General features: G+C 37.3%; 2 protein-coding genes across 2 annotated transcripts; one reads left to right on the forward strand and one right to left on the reverse strand.

The window, feature by feature from the left end:
* Positions 956 to 1,613, forward strand: LOC107627589 (probable calcium-binding protein CML41). The gene is made up of 2 exons (XM_016330419.1): positions 956 to 1,490; positions 1,609 to 1,613. The coding sequence occupies exons 1-2, from the start codon at positions 956 to 958 to the stop codon at positions 1,611 to 1,613; spliced, it is 540 nt and encodes a 179-aa protein (XP_016185905.1).
* On the reverse strand, positions 11,236 to 13,996 carry LOC107628455. Its single transcript, XM_016331116.2, has 3 exons — positions 13,195 to 13,996; positions 11,481 to 12,230; positions 11,236 to 11,400 (listed from the first exon to the last, which is right to left on the reverse strand). Exons 1-3 carry the CDS (start codon positions 13,864 to 13,866, stop codon positions 11,239 to 11,241), a joined length of 1,584 nt encoding a protein of 527 aa, XP_016186602.1. The 5' UTR covers positions 13,867 to 13,996; the 3' UTR covers positions 11,236 to 11,238.

The following is a 14,780-nucleotide window of genomic DNA, read 5'->3' on the forward strand; positions in this document are numbered from 1 at the left end:
AGTAAAAAAATTAAAATTAAAATTAAAATTAAAATTATTAGAATAATAATTAACTATTTTTAATTTTAAATTTTAAAATTTTAAAAAATTTCAATTAAATCAAATTACAATTGATACAATTAGGAGTGTTCATGGGTCGGGTAAAATCAAATTTGATGTGATTCAGACTCGACCTAAAATATATACCGGGTCTATTTGTTAGATTCGAATCCGGCTCTAAACCCGATAAAACCTACACATTTTCGGACCACGATTATACCGGATAAAAATCGGATGAAAAACGGGCCGTTAATATTACATTACCTTAATAACTTCTTGTAAGCTAGCATGTAAAAATATCCAAATTTCCAAGACTCTAACCATTATTTGACATAATAAAATTCACTTAGAAAAATATAACAAGAACCAACCCTTTTCCAAAATTAAAACATAACCACAATCAATACTAATATTGTCTAATAACACCAAATATTTAAGTCAATACAAATAACACAATATTATGCATTAGTCTAAAGTTTTATGCATTCTAAACATAAACCATTAACTTATAGTTTTATAATGACTAATAACACAAAATATTAAAGTTTACAATACTTAAATTTCACATAAAAATAGTTATCATCCATCAGTAATAACACAAAATATTAATTGTGTATGATGGCCGGACCACCGGTCCGGGTGACCCGAGCTATGGCCCGGTCCCGGTTTCACTCACTTTCCAAATTTTATTTCTTCTCCCCGAGGCAAACCCGGGTCACTTCAGACCCAGGTCATCATGGTCCAAAATCTTTTCGGACCGGACCGTGCACACCCCTAGACACAGTTACTCCCAATATCATGCTAACTTTCCATTTTTCATTTACGATTTTCAGTCTATAAAGTTATCCCGGTGCCACTGCACTTTCTCACTGTCCAGTCCGACACCCTCCAGCTGACGCCTCCCATCCTCCCGCCGATGACACCCAACCTCTCCGCGTTTTGCTTAGGCACCGTAGCAACAGGAGATCGCGTCGCAACAGTCCCGTGCATTCTCGTTACCGCTGCCCATTCGTCGCAACTGTGCAAGCCGCTGCCTCCCGTTCGCCCATTTGAGACGCACGTTATTTCCGTCGCGTTGTTGTTGCTGCTGTGCCGTAGTAGTAGCCTCCACCGAACATCATTAACGGGGCTAAACCCAAGCACAACTCCAACTACTACTAAAGACATAGAAAATGAAGCCATGAGGGAGCTTATTCATCACTCTGATGCTAACCGAGATGGAAAAATCTTTGCCTTTGAGCTCATGTCCTATTTTGGATCCATTGGAGACTACTTGTCTCCCGACGAAGCTCAAGGCCTCATCCAAGACCTCGACTCCGATGGCGACCATTTGTTGGACTTTCAGGATTTTATGAAGCTCGTGACTATCAACAACGATGATGATCTCAAGAAAGCTTTTGAGATGTTCGTGTGGGAGAAGGAGAACACGGAGGCTTCATCGTCATCGTCAGGTAGTATCACGCCGAAGGAAACGATGAAATTTAGGTGTCTTTGGATTAAAAAAAAAAATTGGTCAAGGTATTGTTTTGGTTTCTCGTAGATAATATATAATGTTTCGTGAAAATTTAGGCTAGATGATTATAGGCTAAGTTAGAATGTATGATTATGTTAATGTTTAGTAAACTTGATGAAAAATGTTGAATTAGTTTGAGAATGGATTGGTAGTTGATGCTTGAGGTTGATGGTTGATGAAATGATAATTTTGATGAATAATGATGATACATTGGTGATTGAGTATAGAGTTATTGATTATGAATTTTTGAGGTTGAACTTGATGAAATTGTGTATTGGTGGGTCATGGAATAAATGAGAAGTGTTTAGGTATGTTTTGGATATGGTTGGTTTGAATTGAAACTTGAAAACTTTGACTTTTAACGAACTTCGACGGACCATAACTTGAACCTTGAATTCTGGATTTGAATGAAATTTTTTTCAAATTAAAGATAATTTCAAGAGTTTTACAACAGTATAAAGTTTGTGGAAAACGAAATTTTGTAGAAGTTATGGACGTCGAAAGTTATGTACCAAAAATTGAATTTTCCTAAGTTGCAGAAAACTAGGTGTGTGCGTACGCACAGAACAGATAGTGCGTTTTAGCCCGTGCGTATGTACGAGGGGATGTATGCACGCACACCCTGTGATTTTGCAAGTGTCGTACGCACAAGCATGGGAAGGGTTGTTGTTGTGTGCGTATGCATACCACCCTATTTTACACAAAAAATTTTGTTTTTCACTGTTTGACCTTCCCAACAAAAGGACAAAGTTTTAAGATTTAGGTCCAAAGGACAATTTTAAAACTATATTGAGTCTTAAGGACAATTTTGTATGAAAAAAGGTTGAGACAAAAAAAATTTTCAAAAATCGTACTTAACCCTACAAATAAAAAACATCTTCTCAATTGCCATCTACAAAGGTGAGGCCGGAAAAAAAAACAGGATTCCAAAAATGAAATTTCACTCTTTGAGCATTGTGTGCTTCATGATATAAGCATAAAAACACGGTGAAAAACTGTTTCATGTGAAATTGATAGCTGATAATTGTCAAATAATTTAATAAATTTAACAAAATTATCATCGATAATTATCAACTTCACATGAAATAATTTTTTAATTTTATTTTTTTATTCATTTTGCACATGTTCAAAGGGATGAAAAGATTTATTTTAAATATAAATTTAAGGGGTAAGTATTGTTTTGGTCCCTAACGTTGAGGGTCAGAATCGAAATCGTCCCCAATGTAATTTTTGATTTAGAATCATCCTTAACGTTTTTTTTCATATTAAAATCGTCCTTTTAAATTTTTACGGATAAAAATACCCTCCACCATCACCAGCACCTTTACCACTACTACCATCACCAGCACCTTTACCACCACCACCACCACCTTCCTTACTCCCATGAAATACTAATAATCAGTGTAACACCCTACCACCCAAAACTTTACGCTTAAGTCGTAAAATAGAGGTGGCGAGGTATTACGACTTCTAAAAATTAAAATACATACTTATAATAGTAGAAAGAATATAATAGACTAGGAGCCTTGAAAAATGGGTAAAACAAAATCGCAAAATAAAAAGCGCCACGCTCCGGAAATGGAACAACTTGCGTGTGAGGCAAACTATAACTATAAAACGTAAGACAATAAAAGTAGGAATCGAAAGTCATAGGTACAAAATAACAAGCTCCTAACTCAGTCTGCGAAGTCAAGGCTGGCCGAAGAATATTTACATATATATATACATATCCAAAACCCAAGATGTACATAAACAAATCCTGCCTCTCCATAAACCTCTAAGAGGATAAAAAAGAATAAGTTATGTGGAGAGAAAGCTAAGTACGTGTATATACATCACTGCACAACAAAATAACACAGTAACCACTTCGCTTCAGGTGTCCAGACGCCTAATGAGATACCTTTCGACCTGCATCTGAAAAACAACAACATAGTATGGAATGAGAACCGGAGGTTCTCAGTATGGTAAAGGTGCCCACATAGTTAATATAAAAGGTCTCGAAAAAGCCAGAGGCATTTCTAGAACTCCGACACTCAAAATCATTCTTAAATAAAATAAACTAAACCAAAAGTTAGGTAAGTTATCTAAGGTCTAGTTCTGAATCTAACTTTAACTTAATACTTCACTTTCTGTCGCCTCCAATCCTCCGAATCACTGGTGGAACAACCCTCTCCCCTCACACCTTCGTCAAGAGAGATTTCTCAGAAAACATACACATACAGTTCAAGAAAGGACAACACAGATAGAGAAGCATTTACAGCAAGTAGAACAAGTAGCGGATAAGCAGAATTAAACAGTTAAGCAAACCAAAACAATGCACACTCAAGCAAACAAACAAATGCATATGATGTATGACTGTCCTATGGCTGATGAGTCTCATCTGTCGGTTATACAGCCAACCCGACATATCCTGGTAGTTAACCATTGGACAGTCCCTCTGTGCGCGCATCCCCAAGCTCAATAATATTCCATGGAGTCAAACTCAGCTCAATAATATAGTATTCCATGGAGTTAAACTCCAAGCTCAATAATATAGTATTCCATGGAGTCGAACTCCAAGCTCAACAATATAGTATTCCATGGAGTCGAACTCCAAGCTCAACAATATAGTATTCCATGGAGTCGAACTCCAAGCTCAAATATAATATTCAATATTTATATATATGCATGCCCATGGGGGAATCCGAGGAGTTAAAGTGCCCAGTCACATCTTGCGACAGAGGGTCAACAAATAGTCTCAAATACACAAGCCACATAATAATCTCTTTCTTTTTAAAATACCACCTCAAATCAAAACTCCAATTCTTATAGAAGTTTTGGCAGTATCTCCTCTAAAGCTCGAGTTTCTGCCACCCTTCAAGGGTCCCAACTATCAAATCAAACACCTCTCAGTCCTTCAAATCATTTCCGGTAACAAATTATTTCAAAATCAAACAAATACCAATATTAAATCTTTTCCAAATCGACCAACTTCAACAGCAAATTATTAACAACAGCTAAACCACACATTTTATCCAATATGCACAATCCATCAATTATACATTCAATTCATTCTTATCTTAAGGTCTTCTAGCCTAAATTTTCACGTGACATTAAACATTAACTACGAGAAACCAAAACCATACCTTCGTATGGAATCAAAATATTCGAAGCTCTAGAGAAACTTTTTGACTGAGCTATCGAAGAAGAAAATGTCCAGAATCGTCTATGCCTCCTAAAACTCCAGTTGGTCAAACTCAAGGGGTAGAGGAGTTACGTTACCGTCAACTTCTACCGGTCAAAAGTGGTGCCAACGTATAGAAGAGGAGGATACGAATACTTTTACCGGATTAGATTTTTGATTGGAGTTACGGATTACAAGAAATCACATCCAAAGCCAGCTAATTGCTCATTTTCAAAAATGCTTGCATCGCAGTTCACTTTACAGACATTTATTGGAGGTGGTTCCCAGTTATATTTCAAAGAAGAAGGAATAATATGTTTTTGGTTGATAACAACATTAGAGAAATCTCGAGCAGCATGTTTAACTAAGTGAACAATTTTCTCCTTACTCTATGGATCATCTTGGTGGAAGATGTCATTGTTCCTATCCCTCCAAATCCACCAAAAGGCCGCTGCAAAGAGAAACTCATTTTTGTTGAGGTTAGAACGAATCCAAGACACAAAATTCAAATTAGAGTCCTCAGCGGTCATTCCCAAATTTAAGCTAATCCAAATCTGACGAGCTTTTTGGCAAGTCCTAAAGCAGTGGTTAATATCCTCTAGAGCAAGATAACATCTCTGACAAAAATCAGAAGTAGAAATACCTCTATGAAATCGGTAACTAGCTGTGGGAACTCCGTTGTTGAGGCAAAGCCAGAGCAGACACTTTATCTTCTCCGGTATTCTCAAGCGCCAAAGCCAAAGCCAATTTTCATTATCATTCCAGCCAAATTTCTTCTTCAGTAGCCATTCATACCCTCTTTTAGTCGAGTAGGTAAGAGTATTTGAGTTTGTCCAAAACCAACCTGTTTTATCTCCTGCCTGCTTGATAGGATCAAAGAGCATCAAATCAAGTTTAACTTCTTCCGGAATCATTGTGCAAAGAATATCCCGCCGCCAATGCCTATGGTGCCAGACATCTTCTAACTTCAAGTGAGAATCAGAAATGTGCACAAAAGGAACCAAAGGAGCTAGCGTTCCACATGGTCGCCAAGCATGATACCAAAAGGATTGAGACATCCTGCCTGTACACCAATCAAAACCATCACGAAGCTTTTCTATTGTTTTATAAATCGCTCGCCAAGTGCTTGAAACATTATTAGAAAATTTGGGTGAAAAGCAAGAACTCCCAGATAAATATTTTGCCATCATAATTCTTACCCAAATCTTATCTTTATTATGCAATAATTGCCAAACAAGCTTTCCGAGTAAAGAAAAATTTACACATTGAGTATCTCTAATTCCCAATCCTCCATATTTTCTTGGAGTGACAACTTTGCTCCATTTGACCAAATTTAAGCAACGCTCCCCCACATTTCCCTTCCACAAGAATTGTCTAAGTACAGAATCAATCTTTTGACAAACCGAAGTAGGAAAAAGAGTCACTTGCATCTGATAAATAGGAAGAGAAGAAGCAACAGATTTAATTAAGCAAAGCCTGCCTGCTCTGTTAAGGAGCCGACCTTTCCAACTAGCCAGCCTATTCTTGATCTTCTCTAAAGAGTCCGAAAAAATAGATCTAGCAGCTCGAGGATGATTAAGGTTTACCCCCAAGTATTTGTCTAGTTCACTAGTAAAAGGAATATGAGAAACACCAGACAACATTTCCTTCCTTCTATTAGAGATATTTCTAGAACAAATAGCTTTAGATTTTTCAATGTTAACCTTCATACCTGAAGCTTTACAGAACAACTCCAAGGTGTGCACAACATTCTGAACTTGACTTTTCTTCGCTTTACAAAAAAGGAGGAGGTCATCTGCAAACATCAAGTGAGAAACTCTAGGTCCCCCTCTAGAAACAGCCACACCATCCCAAATACCCTCGTCAACTTGTTTGGAAATGAAGCACGCCAATCTCTCCATGCACAAAACAAATAAATACGGAGAAATTGGATCTCCTTGCCTGAGCCCTCTGCGAGGTTGGAAGTTGTCCAATCTATTCCCATTCCAAAGGATGGAAAGATTTGAGGCCTGAACACAATTCATTACAAGTCGAATAATTAGAGAAGGAAAGCCAAAAGATTGAAGAGTGTGCTCAAGAAAATTCCAATCAAATCTATCATAAGTCTTTTCTAAATCAATCTTAAAAGCCATAGCTCCTTTTCTAGACTTTGTCCGCTTAAGAAAGTGAAGAACTTCTTGGGCGACAATAATATTATCAGGTGCTCCTCTACCATGAATAAACCCTCCCTGAGTTGGGCTAACAATCTCATCCAAAAATGGTCGTAATCTATTAACAAGCACTTTAGTCACTAGCTTATAAATTACATTACAAAGGCTTATTGGTCGAAAATCCTTCAATCTAGTTGGAGGGTTGCACTTAGGGATAAGAACAATCAAAGTTTCCAACAAAGAATGGCTTAACGTCTCCCCTAAGAATGCTTTCTGAACAGTACGTCATACCTCATGACCCACCACATCCCAATATTCCTTGAAGAAAAAAACTTGAAAATCATCCGGCCCAGGAGCTTTGAACGAGCTCATATTATCCAGAGCTTCTTTAACCTCCAACATTGTTATTGGTTTAGATAAATTATCACAAGCATCCTGACTAAGAGATGGCATAGGAATTTCTCCCATGCAATTAACCTCAACAGGCTTAGTAGAACAAAAAATATTTTTGAAGAAATGAATAACCTCCCTTTGCAAAACTTCCGGATCATCAGACCAAGACCCATCACTGACTAGCAACCCATGAACCTTGTTAGATTTTCTTCTAAGGATGGTTTGCATATGGAAAAAGCTAGTATTTCTATCACCATACCGAACCCATTGATCTCTTGACTTCTGGTACCAAAGCAATTCTTCCTGGGCCAAAACTATATTATACTCAGCTCTCAATTCTTCCTCTTTGTGCTTCAGAATCGGATCATCGTCAGCTTCCATTTTCCGTTGAATATGATTCAAATAACCCTCCAATTCCCTTTTTTTTAATAAAAATATTGCCAAAGACCGTAGAGTTAAATTCCAACGAAGCTTCTTGGACCCCCAGCAACTTCCTATGGATGCCAAAGCCTGTATTATCCCAAGATTTCTGAACAATAGCCTTGTAATCAGGATGCGTTGCCCATGCCGCTTGGCATCTAAAAGGCCGATTTCCTTTCTTGATAGGAACTCCTTGACATCGGATAAGTAGGGGACAATGATCAGAGTGGGAACGACTGAGAACTTCAACAAAAGCTTCTGGCAAAAGAAGGCGCCATTCTGTAGTACAGCAAGCTCTATCCAATCTCTTTGCAATTTCTTTGTTTCCTTGAATTTTACGGAACCAAGTAAACCGTCTTCCAGAGGTTGTTAGATCAAAAAGACCACAAGAATCTAGAGTACTTGCAAAGATACTACTACGATTTGAATAGAAATTACTCCCCTTCACCTCATGAACACTCAAAATATCATTAAAATCTCCAACCACCACCCACGGGTCCTGAATGCACAAACCAATATCAAGCAGATGACTCCATAATTCTACTCTATTAGTGGCTTGAGGGCTGCCATAAACCGCACTACAGATCCATCTTCGCCCACCACCATCAATTTCCAAAGTTACACATTGATTCATAACCCAAAGAATTTTACAAGAAAATTTTAAATTAGCAGAGAGGAACCAAATTCCTCCCTTGTGTCCAACAACATCTACAATCCCTACAGGATAATAGCCTAATCTCTCCCAAAATTCTTTCATAGTTTCAAACCCAATATGAGTTTCCACCAAAATAAAAAAAGTTGGTTGAAATTTTCGTATCAACTCCTTACAGTGCACCCGAGACATCTTATTTGACGCCCCCTAACATTCCAACTAATAATATTTAAATGGTCACAATCAATAAAAAATAAATTAAATAATTGGAATGTTTAATCATTCTACCTCACGTTGATGGACCCCTGTCTCCAAGTATCTCCTTGTGGACTTGCACCGCAGAACCATCATTCTTCTGTTGAGGTTGGGTCTCCAAGTTTGTTGTTGCACTAACTTTATCAAACTCTTTTTGTACTCGAGAATCCATTGACAATGCTTCAGTAGGTGAGTTTTGAAGCGAAATAGGACGCTACCTTTTGTACCCTGCTTTAAAAAAAGGAGTACTCTGATCCTTGAAAGCCACCTGAGTTGTTCCCAAAGAGCCAAGCGTGGATGGAGGATCTTTCTTTTCCTTAGGCCCCACCTTTGCATTTGATAAGGACTTTACCTTTGCATTTGATGAGGATCCAGCATGCATGTTATTAGACCCAAAAGAAAATTTCTTACTCACCAAATTGGAGCATATTGCTACATTGGCTTTTTTTGGCACCACATTGTGGCCTATACCCACTTTTTCCTTGCCTTTTCTACTAACTGTAACCCATTCACCCTCTTTTGCACGAGTATCCATTTCCATACGTGAGTCTTGCAAATTATCATGCACAAGATCTGCTGCACCATGCTTCTCCATAATTGGAATTGATTTGGCATTAATTCCAAATTCAAAAGTTAAATTTTGATTTTTTACTGGGATTTGACTACCTTCCACCGTTTTCTCGTTGTTATCTACAGAAAAAAGTGATGGCAAATTTTTCTCCTTCATCGTGCTTTCCTTCCAATGCCATTGTTGTTCTCTTTCGCACATTCTCTTGTGACATGCCCAAAGCAGCTACATTTTTCACAAATTAAATTTAAGTGCTCATATTCTATGTCATACATATGACCATCAACTTGAATTTTTTTTATAACTGGAAGTCCCAAGTTAATTTGCACACATGTTCTTGCATACTTTCCCCTCTCTGCAGACTTGGTGGCTAAGTCGATGCGGATCGGTTTGCCAACAGCTGACGCAATCATTTTCATGGCTCTCTCTTGATAATAGTTAATGTTTAAACCTGTGAGTCTTATCCAAACCATGGTAGACCCAAAAGTGTTTTCACAATGTCTGAATGAAGAACTCCAAGGTTTAACCGCAACATAGCTTCCAGTAATCATCCACGGTCCTCCAAGGAGAACTTTCTCTCTATCCTCCAAGAGATCAAATTTGACTAAGAAATAGCCAAAACCGACATCTAGTACCTCATATCCTCATTTGGTTCTCCAGACGCCTTTAAGCCTGTGCGTGATCGCTGTATAGCTAAAATTTTTTCCAAGAACTTTGATCACGATGGCATCTTTGTAGGGCTCTGCCAATATCCTCAGTGAACGTCACAGTTAGTATCTCCGAATCGCTTTGCTTACCAACTACTGTAGCCATCTTATCCCCATCAAGAGAATCAGCAACTTCCAAAGCTCTCCTTGCTGAGGCACCAACAACAACTTTATCTCTGAACGATATCCACTGACTTTAAGTCTTGTTACCATCTCCTTTAATCCCCTCCTTTTCACCCGATACATGCCCCCTCCGCTCTCCCCCTTATTGCTTCTACCGACATGGCCGGCTGCCTCGCTATGTGTCATCCTCGAAGACTCTCCCCCGCTCTCCCCACTCTTTATTTCACGTACTCTCATGTACTCCTCCATTCTATTAATTTATTACTAATAACAAATTTACTAGTACTGTTTAAATATTTGATACCGAAAAAATAACCATTAGCATACAGAATTCCCGGTTGGTTTAGACGCGTTAATCCAAAGTTAAATTGGTGTTGACTCGTATTCCACGTGTCTGCAGTTCATTTGCGGTTCAATATGCTTCAATTCTTCACCATCTAAGGAAGCAATACTCTGCACCAGAACTTGCCATACATTCTCTTTGCAGTTCCATCAGTTCAGCTTCAAACACCACACCACATTACTTATATAACATTCTAGCATGAAGAATGATCGCATCATTAGCAATAATAATCACATTTGCTGTTTTACTTGTATACTGCAAAAACCAAATAACTGATAGACAGCAAAGGCAAATGGTATTCTTTTGCACTTATTTTGATTGGTTGCAAGGAACATGTTACGAGTCTCGTGAGACTAATACCTGAAAAAGAGTTTCACATCGAGAACCAACACCTTAAAAAAAAAAAGCCTTATAAAACCTTGGACTCTCCCACCATATACACAAACTTTTGTGACGATGGTTCTCCCAAAATCTTGTAGCTTATTATAGGACATTATATTATCTATAGTTCTATACACAATCACAGTCGAATGATAAGTAGTCCTACCAGCTTGAGCAGAATTGCCTCTGGTGTATGCATGTGGTTTCGACCACACACGCACACATACACACTAGCTATTAGCAATTGACAGCATGTGTTTGATGTAGGTCAGCACTCAGCAGGTCCCAAAATATATGATGGAATGGCCATAAAAGTATGTGTTCGAGAACAAAATCAAGATTTTTTTGCAAGCAGTTCAGAACTCAGGTAAGTACATACAACTAAAGTTAAGTACCTCAAACTAGTAGTATTAATGAATAAAGGCAAACCTCAGTCTTTGCACACCAAATTTGAAATACGGTCTAAAGATTTTCTTGGTTGTTCAAAACAAAATACATGTAGGCATGCAAAAACTGCAGATGTCTGAGAATTTAGGGCTCTGGATTAGGTTCAAGTTTTAAAAGATCAAGTTGACTAGTTTGAGTATACTTCAATGCCAAATCTAATTCTTGTCTCGGCACATCCAGAAAGTCTTTCAACCCAGTAGTCAGTGTTTGCTTCGATGTCAAGGAAGCTCCAAGGAGGCTTAAAGCCTGCACCAAAGATTAAAGATAATGAAAAATAGGTGTCACATTAAAAGGAGAGGGATGGGAGGGAATACGTGTCGCCTTACCGCTGCCTCACTAATACTTATCACTTTCACTTCAAGATCATCAAGGGGAAGATTCAAATCTTTTAAATAATAAAGGCAAGAATCCGCAGACAGTGGTCTCACTCTCAGATCATCTCCTACAGCATACAATGCCGGCCTCTTCACAAATCCAGTAGCATCTTCTTTTGATCTGTTTGGGGATCTTGGGTCCAGTGCAGTCAATCGTTTTACACTAACAATATCATGATCTGATTTGGAAATGACTCCGCCACTTCTGGGAACTTCTTTTCTTCCATAATGGTTATCCTTCTCATATATCCCCTTACCATAATAGTAAGTAGGTTCCACATCAGGAATGTTGAGGGGCTGATTCAGGCAACCGAATTGGGGCACTATGCCGGGATTCAGCAACACGAAACGTGATTCTGTACACCATGAAGAGTGCAAAGTCTCCACACTCTTGTACAAGTTATCAACACATCCAATTATGGAGTTGCCATTCAGTAGCTTTATGACGGACCCCAATGGTATGGCAAGTAAGCTAAACATGAAGTCAACAAAATCTTCTGTAGATTCAGCAAATAAAACCTTGTTTTGAGACTTACTCTGAACTATCTTAACTTCCATTTTAGTGTCAGTGGTGGCAACCTTCCCTCTAATCGCTGATGCGGATGGATTTGGCGGGTTATCTTTCTTCTTGGAATTACTTGCCAAAATCAAATTAGTTAGAGGCTCATGGGAGCTGATGGTATACTTGAGCAGGTTCAAGATCTATAAATTAAAATGAAATAGGATAGTTTCTTAATCAAGATAACAGACAAAAACAAAATATACAACTCCTCTTTTAAGGAAAAAAGTTCACTCAAAGCATGAAATTTTTAATGAAACTCAAAGATATTTGACTAAACTAAGGAATAAGACTAGCACACCTTCAGAATTAGCAAAATTAAAATTTAAGATTAGTAAATAACTAATGTTTGCTCATATCCTTTCTAGTAGTATACTAGTACATCAATCAATTGACAAGTAAACAATACATACAATTCATGCAAGAGTCCTTTGAGTCTGAAGAGTGCGCAATGCTTAGACACACAATGTTAGGTGAAAGTTAACAGATGGTAGTATACTAGTTGTTAATGTTGCAAGTGTGAGGAGTGCATGAAGTTAGTCCCACATCAAAGAAAGCAAGGAAGAGTGAGGAGTTTACAAGATGAGAATCTCACTTTAAGGTTTTGAGTTGGATGTTAAGTTGGATATGGTTGAGAGCTCCCCACTGTGGCCCACAAGACGATTAAATTACATAAGTTAATTAGTTAGTTTAGGTAGAGTTAGTTAGCTTCATGCTAGTCGCATACTCACATGAACCAAAACATAACTTGTGTAGATGAGTGCAGACCAGTTATTAAGTATAACCAACTCGGTGCTAATATTTAAAATTTACTTTAAACAAAGGACAATTTTAATATGAAGTAAAGCAAAATTTGTGTGATTCTTCAATTCATATTACACAAGATAAGAGTTACAAGGCAAAACGGGTTAGCACGGTTGTCATAGATGATAAAGGCTTCGAAGGTATCCCACAAAATCTACCCTACAAGACTCCATTAACATGTGATTTGTAACTAACTCTATAAACTCTCATTTGAGCCTGAGGCATTATTGCCTTGACCAATGCCGAAAGCACCTAAAGTTTTATAATTCACAGAGGAAAAAAAGGGGTCAAAAACTCAATTACCTCGTCCTTGCCAATATCACAAGTATATTCCTCAAGATGAGTCAAATCGGAATATCCAAGTTGAAGCATCATATCCATTGAGGTCACCAAAGAACTTGGCACAACTGTCAAATCATCAAACACCAAAAACAAAGACCCATTTTCCTTAACAAAAACCCCAGCCTTAGCAGCATCCACATTGACATTGGTGTTATTATTATTAAGGTTCTTCCCTTTTCGTTCCAAATCCAAATCAACGGGCACATATTCTATGCGTTTGCCACAAACACAATCAAGCGTTGGAAAAGTTGTGAACTTGTTGCAAGAATTGCACACGAGAACCTTCGGTGTTGGTTTAGTGTCGTCAACGTTGAACAAGAGCTTAGAGCAGAGTGACTCACAGGGGTTTCTAGGGCACAGAAGCATGTCCTTACATACAGTGTTCCAGACATCGTTTGGGGTTAGATTCTCAACGCTGTGGTAGAGGTTCGTGATGCTTCCAAGAATGGATGGTGGTGGTTGTTGCTGTTGCTCGTGTTGTTTGGTGAGGAGGCGAATGATGGTGGCGAGAGGGAGGCAGAGGAAGCTGAAGAGGGTGTCGACGAAGTCCTTGGTGGATTCGACGGCGACGACCTTGTTGTTTGGTTTGTCGATCAAGATTCTGAGGGGAATTTGTTGTTGCTGGGAAGACATGGCAGAGTGCAGAGAAAAAGGAAAAGAAAAAAGTGGCGTTAACGTGTCAGTGTGTGATTAGAGACTCAAAACTCAAAACTCCAAATGCATGGATTGAGAGGTAGAAAAAATGTGGAAAAAGGAACCAAGTATTGGAGGGAGAGGGAACTGTGGCGGAGAAATACTCTACTTTTAAATTCTTAGTTTAATTGCCATGTTACTCCCTTAATTTTATTAAATTTATAATTAAATTTTTATATTTTTTTAATTAATTTTTTACATTATTTTTTTCTCCCAAAAGAAAAAACACCAGAATTTTATCGTCGACAAAAGTAACCTCAAATATATTAAAATGGGAAAAATTCATCATACCTTAGATTCAAAGTTTTATACAAAAATTTACATAATTGTTTCAACAATATGCACAAAAATCAATCAAAGTCTTATCTCTATATTTTTATTTTATTTTTCAAAAATATTATTAGTTGTTGACAAAAAAAATACAAAAAATAAATATTTTTTTAGAAAAAATCACCATATTTTAAGGATAATAATATTTGATTTTTCTAATCATACTTGCAAAAAATGGCATCAAAAATCAATTTTTAAAGTATTTTGTTATAATACATATTTAATGTTGGACATTTTTGTCGTGTTTTTTAAATTATTTGAGGGCATTTTTGAATTATTATCTTACTATTACTATTATGTTGCCTTGTTTTATTCTTTTTTCTTATTTTCTTCTTCTATTCACCCCAACTGCAATTAATTACCACCGTATCATTATTGCAACTCTCATTTTTGTTTATCATTTTCATTTATAATTATACATTGTGTTAATTTTTGAGTTGTTGAAAATTTACTAAAAGAATTATTTTTTTGTCTGATTTAAATATCTAAATATATAATTACATGGATATTTATTTTTCATTCTT

This window comes from Arachis ipaensis, chromosome B02, assembly GCF_000816755.2.
Source record: "Arachis ipaensis cultivar K30076 chromosome B02, Araip1.1, whole genome shotgun sequence".
Lineage (NCBI taxonomy): Eukaryota > Viridiplantae > Streptophyta > Magnoliopsida > Fabales > Fabaceae > Arachis > Arachis ipaensis.

What these genes read in the sequence shown, in the direction of transcription:
- LOC107627589 (XM_016330419.1), top strand. Translation starts at nt 956, where the DNA reads ATGACACCCAACCTCTCCGCGTTTTGCTTAGGCACCGTAGCAACAGGA.
- LOC107628455 (XM_016331116.2), bottom strand. Translation starts at nt 13,866, where the DNA reads ATGTCTTCCCAGCAACAACAAATTCCCCTCAGAATCTTGATCGACAAA. An exon ending in GTGATATTGGCAAGGACGAG is followed by an intron (nt 12,231 to 13,194) that starts GTAATTGAGTTT and finishes TTTAATTTATAG; the next exon opens with ATCTTGAACCTGCTCAAGTA. An exon ending in TAAGTATTAGTGAGGCAGCG is followed by an intron (nt 11,401 to 11,480) that starts GTAAGGCGACAC and finishes TCTTTGGTGCAG; the next exon opens with GCTTTAAGCCTCCTTGGAGC.